General features: G+C 29.0%; 1 protein-coding gene across 1 annotated transcript; it reads left to right on the forward strand.

Moving 5' to 3' along the window:
* Positions 1 to 1,542: 1,542 nt before the first annotated feature.
* Positions 1,543 to 3,624, forward strand: LOC149495764 (LOB domain-containing protein 1-like). Its single transcript, XM_089722218.1, has 2 exons — positions 1,543 to 1,963; positions 2,885 to 3,624. The coding sequence occupies exons 1-2, from the start codon at positions 1,649 to 1,651 to the stop codon at positions 3,215 to 3,217; spliced, it is 648 nt and encodes a 215-aa protein (XP_089578344.1). The 5' UTR covers positions 1,543 to 1,648; the 3' UTR covers positions 3,218 to 3,624.
* The last annotated feature ends 4,806 nt before the right edge of the window (positions 3,625 to 8,430 follow it).

Consider the following 8,430-nt stretch of genomic DNA (forward strand, 5'->3'; position numbering starts at 1 on the left):
CAACTTTCTAGTTATTAGTTTGGCCAGGTGGCATTCCTTTGTTACATTAGCATTAAGAGGAATACTAATCACCAATTTTGCATAATGGTTCTAATTACATATATATTATATACAAAAAAACAAATTACGTAAAACAATTAAAAGTAGAAAATTATTACCTTAAAACTCTTATTTCATGAAAATAATAACTATTATCAACTTCATTTAATCTGGAAAAAAAAAAAATGATAATATGATGTTAATATTTTAAATATGTCGACTCCTAAATTCAATACGAGTAAAAAGACTGTAATACCTTTAAAAATGTTTTAATAGTTTATATATTGTTGCCGTCACATTAATGTTGTAATTGTAAATATGTATAGATTGTGACAGACATAACCGATATCATTTAGCAAAGCTATTATTCGAATACGAAAAGAGTAATCGTGACAAAACTAACAAAACGGAGAAAAAAATTGAAGCATATGATAGTCATTGTAACTTACAGACAAATTATGATTCTAAGCCAATGTGCATCGCACAATACATTTACTATAACAGCATCAGCTTTAAGACCAAGTGAATGTCTTACATATTATGATTGGACTTATTTAATTTGGAGTTAGTAATACTGACAATTACCTACTTAATATTTGGATGTGATGTAGAAATGATGGATAATTACCTACCCAAATAGGATCATTTTTTTGGTCAAATGAATTTTAAGTACATCATTATAAATTGCGGATCAACTTGAAAACGATTAAATCGAGGTATTCAAGATTAACAGGTCTTGATGAGCCTGTAATTTATTCTTAAATAAATTAATTGATGTTAATTTGACATGATTGAAACTTATAGAGGATAGGACCTGCACTGCTTTTTTCCTTTTTTTCTTTTTATTTTTTATTTTTTTTAGCTGAGACATGAACAGAAATAATTAGTCTATTCAAATTAATTATACTCTGAATCGAAATCAAAATAACTAAAATAAATAGTCCAATAAAGATTTGCTCTCACCAATTTTTTTTATTTCTGCAGTACTGAATTTAATTCTGTACAACTAACTGCAAGATCACCAAATAGAATAATTGCCATGAATAATTAATTAGTATCCACCTGTACAATTTTCCAAATCAAGTAATAATTATATATCCCAATTTTCTTCTTTAATTATCATTTTTAATAATTGTTTTGAATATTTGACCTACCCATGAAGAAATCATGCAACGAGTTTAGCAGTATACTCATTAATTTTTAATTAAATAACCTATTTTGTTTATTATCATTCAACTAGATAGCCGTTCTGTTAATTTTTTTTTCGTTATATTGTGATGAAACGTGGAGTTTGAAATAGTAAAATTAAAATATATTTTAATATAAACTCTTATGAAGTAAATTTGAAGTCATAAAAAAATGAAAAAGAAAAAGAAAGAAAGAGGAAATAGCCGCAACCTCTTGTATGAGATTTCAAACTGTGACATCACATTACTGAGTTAATGACGTTTACTTAGAACAATTAATACGCTCAAAAACCTTCTCGTCCTATAAATACAAACCCACTTTTGGTTTCTGTATTAACTAGACCCAGCATCTGAGCTTCTAAATCTCTCCCTCCATTCTCATTTTCTCACTTACCTCTCTTTCTCTGCCTCTCAAGAAATCAATGGAAACTCTCGACAAAGCAACTTCAAAACCAATATCTCCGATTGCTGTGCCTTCTCCATTATTCTCTTACTCATCTCCATCTTCTTCTCCTTCTCCTTCCCCATCTTCTCCTTCTCAGTCTTCTCCAACTAATACCCTTCCTCCTCCTCCTCCTCTTCCTGTTGTTCTCAGCCCTTGTGCTGCCTGCAAAATCCTTCGCCGTCGCTGCGCTGAAAAATGTGTTCTTGCTCCTTATTTTCCTCCCACTGAACCCTACAAGTTCACCATTGCTCATAGAGTCTTTGGAGCTAGCAATATCATCAAGTTCTTGCAGGTATATACATATATAACACACAAATATTTTTAGTTTTTTCATTTTTGTTTTCGTTGAAACTCAAAAATTCTTAAACGCGATGAGACTTTCAGGGTTTATTAATCTTGATATCTGTATTAAAAAGATAACACATGTACTTAATCTGATGATAAAAAAACAAATATTCTATTAATTACTGATTAAAAACATATTTAAAGACAGTGACTGAGCTATTTAATTTATGATATTAATTGTATGAACACAATGCATGATTGAAGTTGACTTTAAGAACAACATTTACAGAAAAAGAAAATTATCTTTATTGAATAATAATTTTGTGGGTTTTGGTCATATGGAGAAAAAGGTTATATCTTTTTCATATTCCACTAGTTAAAGCTTTTAGCAAACTTTCTCTCAGAAAAAGCAAATTCAACCTGCTTTATTAGAAAATAATTATGAGGTTGAATTGGGCGTGTGTGGATAACTATTTCATGACAAAAGGGATTTGTGACACTTGTCCAATTAGTCAATTGCAATCTTTAATTAATTTAATTAGGAGGCCAAATCATCATTAAGTAGCTAGTGCACAATGAAGTGAAGACCAAAAGGTATGCACCTAAATTAGAGGTCAATTAATTTATGTTTAAAGAAATGATTCTATATAAAATATAACTTGCACATGGGTTCCTACATTAGTCTAAACCACATGAGGGAGCATGGAAGAAATATATACAAAGACCAATTAAGTGAAATTCTAGAAAGTAATAAACCCATTTCGAAGTCAATACTTCCATGTCTAGTCACATTACATTTAAATGTTATATATTTGGAAAATGTTTTTAAAATATTGTTTATGTTTTACATATTTAATGATTTCATCTCCAATTTTTTAATATGAATGTCTCTGACCGTCTCTCTGTTAATTCTTCTGAAACGTTTCAGGAACTGCCAGAGTTTCAAAGAGCAGATGCAGTAAGTAGTATGGTTTATGAAGCAAATGCGAGAATTAGAGACCCAGTGTATGGGTGTGCAGGTGCAATTTGCCACCTTCAAAAACAAGTGAATGAACTTCAAGCTCAACTAGCCAAGGCACAAGCAGAGCTAGTGAACATGCAATGCCAACAAGCCAATTTAGTAGCTCTAATTTGCATGGAAATGACACAGTCTACTAATAACCATCAAGAGCCCATACTTCAACAACAACAATATATTGATACAAGTTGTTTCCTAGATGAAACCAACTTGGGCACATCATGGGAGCCTCTTTGGACATGAAGAATAATCAAATTATAAAAATTATAAATTATCGTTATTATGTTGTATTTATATATTTCAAAAGCCTTCAAAATTGGGCATGAGAAGACAATGAGAAAATATATTCAAGAAGAGAAATTTTCAATAAAGTTGATTTAATTAGTTATGGTTAGATATGAGTCAGTGATGATCTATATATTTCCATTTAGTCTAAAGTTGACTAGTGGAAGCCTTTGAAAGCAAACTGTTGTTGATTGAGCTTTCTTATAACCTGTAATTTTCTAGGGTATGGAAGGAGAAAAGAGAAGGAAGCTATACATCTAGATCATAGAGAGTGATTGATGCTAATTATTCCTGAATTTTATTATTGGTGACCTAATTTATGTTCTATATGTATGCTATTTTCCTGATAAAGTTTCCTTGTCAAACTAGATCTTGACCAATTTCTTAACTTATTTCACTTTAAGTACTTCTTCCTATAATCATATGTTGCATGCTTTATTTTCCTTGTCTAGTTCTCTTTTCCCCTTTTGTAAGGGCAACCCAGATAGGTTAAAAATTGCCTGGTGAAAGCATTTAAGATAGTTATGAATGAATTAGAATCTAAAAGCTCACCTGTTCCTGTTCCTGTTCCTCTTAAAATATGGCCATTTCAAATTTCAAAACCCTTTATTTTGCAAGTAAAATTTGTCTGAAAATACTATTTTTCACTTTTTCTAATTTGATAATTTACTGATTAACTTTAACCTTTTTAAATATCGAACTTCTAAGTCAAGTAGTGGCGTATTTCACATTATACAGATTAAATAAATTTGTTGAGTGCTTGACCAAGGTCAAATTCAAAATATTTGCTTCATCTACTCTTATCAACCATATAAGTTTTTACCAAAATTAGCTAGGCTCCTTCAGCCTCCACTCAGGGTTAAGGTAATGAATTCATGTGTACTCTTTTCCATGAAATAATAGGATTATTCTATCTTAATTATTGTAATCAATTTTATAGAGTTTCTTTTTGGCTTAAATCCTGTAGGTAATAATTTCACTTTCATTATATATAGGTCAATTTGGTTTCTTTGCTTGCTGTCAAAGACATAAATTTTACAGGTTCGTGCATGTCTAAAGATTTAATTTTATGTATACATATATAAAACAAAGTCACTTTGATTCATTATTCATAACTCTCGGACTTTCATTCAAACATGACATATGAAATGATCTATGTGAGAACGAAGACGCAAAATACCTTTCCTTTGAAAATAAAATTTGCTTAGACTAATTTATATATCCATTCATGAATCAAACCAATAATAAAAGATATCTTTTAAAAATTTGTTTCCACTTTTTTTTTCCCATCGAATGATCGAAACTAATAAAAAGAAAAAGAGTATCTTTATTTGGTTTGATCCATAAATGGTCTCATAAACTGAGTTTAGGTAAATCATCCTCTTTCTTTTAAAAGTTATCCAATAACATTGGAGGCTATTTTTTCCCGCGAACGTCTGGTATATGAAGATATTTATACTTCTTTTCACATATGGAAATATAAAATTCAGACTCATGTGACAAGCCAAGGACTTGAAAAGATCACTAATGAAATACCACATCCTCAAAATTGTAACCCTCCCATGGCATATAAGCTACTAATACGTTTTCGCCCAAGGTGAGTTTGCCAAAATCTATTTCAATAACAGCATCAAAAATGCCTATGCGAACTCAACTCATTATTTCGGTATAATTTAAAGTTTTTTTCAAATCATTGAAAAGAAATACATAATAAGTTAATTTTATTCTTTATCACTTGAGCCAGCATTATAAATTTTTTATAATTGGTATGCATTTAATTTTCTACTTAAAAGTAATATGCTAGTGTATGTACAAATATTTCAAAACACTCACGTCCTCTAAAACAGAGAAAAAAAAAAAAAGATACATATAATTATGAAGGGACAAAGGCCAACAAGAAACTCACTACCACTGAAAATAGATTTAACCCAAAGAGAAAGAAGAAAGAAAAGAAAAAGATGGGACATGAAACGCGTGGGCAGGATCAACTTTTTAACTTTAATCATAGCACGTGCACCCCACATGTGTGTTTTGAGTTATAAGCGAAAGGACATAAGATCTTGTTATGGTCATTTCTCCCCTTTTTCTTACATTTTTTATATTCTACGCCACAAGGAGAATCTTAAAATTATTATTTTAATTATTAATTATTAATTATTTATAAAATAAAATATAAAAAATTCATTGAACCCCCACCTCACATATCACATCTACCCAATAATGAAATTAAGGCCAAAATGATAAATTGCAATCCACTCCAATCTTTATTTTCACTTTAATTAAGAATAACCTTTATGTCCTCCATCTCCATGCACCTTTTTCTTCTTTAAGTAGTTACAACGAATGGTTCCTCCAAGGACAGTGCTGGTCCCTTGAAAAAAGTATTCATAAAACGGTTTACAACAACTTTTTCAACTAGCATTTTAACTCTAATATTTAGTGATATAGGTTGTTATAATAACTTTTAGATGTTGATAAAGATTTTATAAAATATTAAGTACCATAACATTTAATTTTTAAATTGTGTTCGGTAATAATATTTTAAACAACTTTAGCGTTTTAATCGGCTATTTTTTATAGTGTTTAATAATAAAGGGTTTGGATTAGTTTTTAGAGACTAAAGTAACGTTTTATAAAAATTAATCATGTAACATTTAGCTTTTACCTTTTTATGAAAAACTACTTAAACAACTAACAGCTAAATACTACTAAAACAGCTAATTTTACTGAACAAAATTAGTATTTAGATTTTAATTAATTTTTTTGATAATCATATCCATTGTTTCTTTTTTCATATGAATTTAACTAATTAAGCAACTGCTATCTTTTTTTATCATTTTAAGTTGAATAGATCTATTTTTTTCCCCCTTTTTTTTAAGAGAAAGAGTCAAGCTTAAGTTAATCTCCTAGCTAATCATACCAATGAAAAATTTTCCCCTCTAAACAACGTTTTTGATGGGAAAAGGAAAAACTTTACTTTCCATATTTATTTATTTATTTTTTTGCAATCTATATTTACAATTTTCCTTTTTTTTTCGTTCTTTTTCTTTTTTAAAAGAGTAGAATTTGGAAAGTCCAAGTCACATTTGGACCACACAGTTTACAAACAGTCACAAAAGGGCATCAACAGTGAATTTCACTGTAGTTTAATTCTATGAAAATGCATTTTAGACTTCGTCAAATACAAATAGAATTATTCAATCGTAGCAAAACAGGCAATTTGATGTGTATACTGTGCAAGACATGTGTCACAACCTTATACAGAAAAGTCCCCTGTATATATATATATTCAATGCCAGAAAATATATATACTTAGAAGTCTATTTTCATGATATTAATTAATCAGTTTCTTCTACGAACACACAATTTACCAACATCATATTAAATTTGACAAAGATTGGAGTTAGACTTAAAAATTGTGGAATATAGGAGACCCGAGTTTTTCTCTCTTGGCCCGAGATGGTAACCCTTAATCTCACACAAACATAAGTTGTATTCGGCAATAATTTTTTAAGTATCATTTTTTTTTATAGTGTTCGAACTAATTTTTAGAGGTTAAGATAGCGTTTTATAAAAAGTTAATTATAGTGACTTAATTATTTGCTTTAAATATGGCTATAGAAGTTCAAATGAATAAAACAGAATTAAAAAATTTCTCTATCACTTGACTAGAGAAGATTCTTTTCACAACAATGTGATTTTTCATTCACTTCACCTCTTATAATGGATGGAAAGATATACTTTCTCCGTCCCTTTTATTTGCTTGTTATTCCTTTTTGAAATATCATAAAATATTTGCAAGGTTTTTAAATTCATTTATCTAAACAATTATTTTTTCATAATAACATTTATGATTGTTTATTAAATGAATTACTTTTATTAATATCATAATAAGTTAAGGTAAAAAAAGGGTAAAAAAGAGCAAAATAATTTTTATTGACTAAAATCTCAATATGTGTATTTTGTCAAACTATGCAAACAAGGACGGAGTGAGTATAATCTATTATTCGATTAATGAAATACAATTTTCTATAATCAAAATGTAATTTAAATTCATTGATGATTATTATTGAGCTTATTAGAATTCAGCATAATTGGTGAATTTTGATTTTGTTTTAGTAAGAATTATATTGCTAATAAATTTTATAAGTTAAGTTTTGATTAGCAATCATATATACATACGGAAAATCTTACACGCCGTTGTTGTTTTTTTTTTTTTTTCTTGATAGTACATGTGTTTCTAACTTCAGTGTTGGGAGTAGTATTTACAGCAAATCCTCCAACAGGGCTGGCTTCAACTTGAACCTTTATCATTAAAAAAAATAATTCTTTTTTTATTTGTTAAAACCAAACCAATCAAAGCCACTAGAATGTTCACCTGGTACAATAAATAACATGTGAGGAATCAATTATATGTACTTGATTTGCAAGTGTGAAATTCAAGCTGTCTAGTTTAGAAAAAGTGAGAATAATAGTACTCTATACATGGGAAAAAAAAAAAAAAAAAAAAAAAAAACAGTCAACGTATATACTGGTCACCCTAATCCCTACTAATAAATTCCAATTGAAGGGGTTACCCTATCAAATCACACGGGTCAAACTTTCAGTGATTCTGGGTTTGATTTTTATGATCGTCCAAGCAATTAATTAATCCCTACTTGAGTTTAAACCTATCAATATTCATTAATCATAATCCCATGTGTATTAGAAATTTGCCCAGTTCATATGGAGGGAACATTTACATTGACTCGACGTGAAAAACAAAAACTACGTCTGTTTGCTAATCAGTCCCAAGGCTGTACACCATCCGATATAAAAATAATAATAATAATAATAATAAATACTAATTGAAACATTGAAAATTCTCTATTTTAAGACTTATCAATATATCTATTATTATTATCATTATTATTTAATAAATGAGTTACACTATAAAGTTAATTGAAATTTGTCATAAATTAAGATCTTAGGCAGAGTATGAAAGACCTTGTAGCTACAAAAATTAATGTAGTGTACGTTATTTCTAGATAGTTCTGATGTGTTTAGACCTTTCTTTTAAATAGAATAGTGATATTTTAACATCCACAGCCAACCATTTAAATGCATATGGGTCATACCTTTTATATCTTATCATTGCCTTTTTGTGTCTCTATATGTATATTACTTGCTGC

This window comes from Jatropha curcas, chromosome 6 (assembly GCF_041381405.1).
Source record: "Jatropha curcas cultivar XTBG-Jc1 chromosome 6, XTBG_Jcur_1.0, whole genome shotgun sequence".
NCBI classification, from domain to species: Eukaryota; Viridiplantae; Streptophyta; class Magnoliopsida; order Malpighiales; family Euphorbiaceae; genus Jatropha; species Jatropha curcas.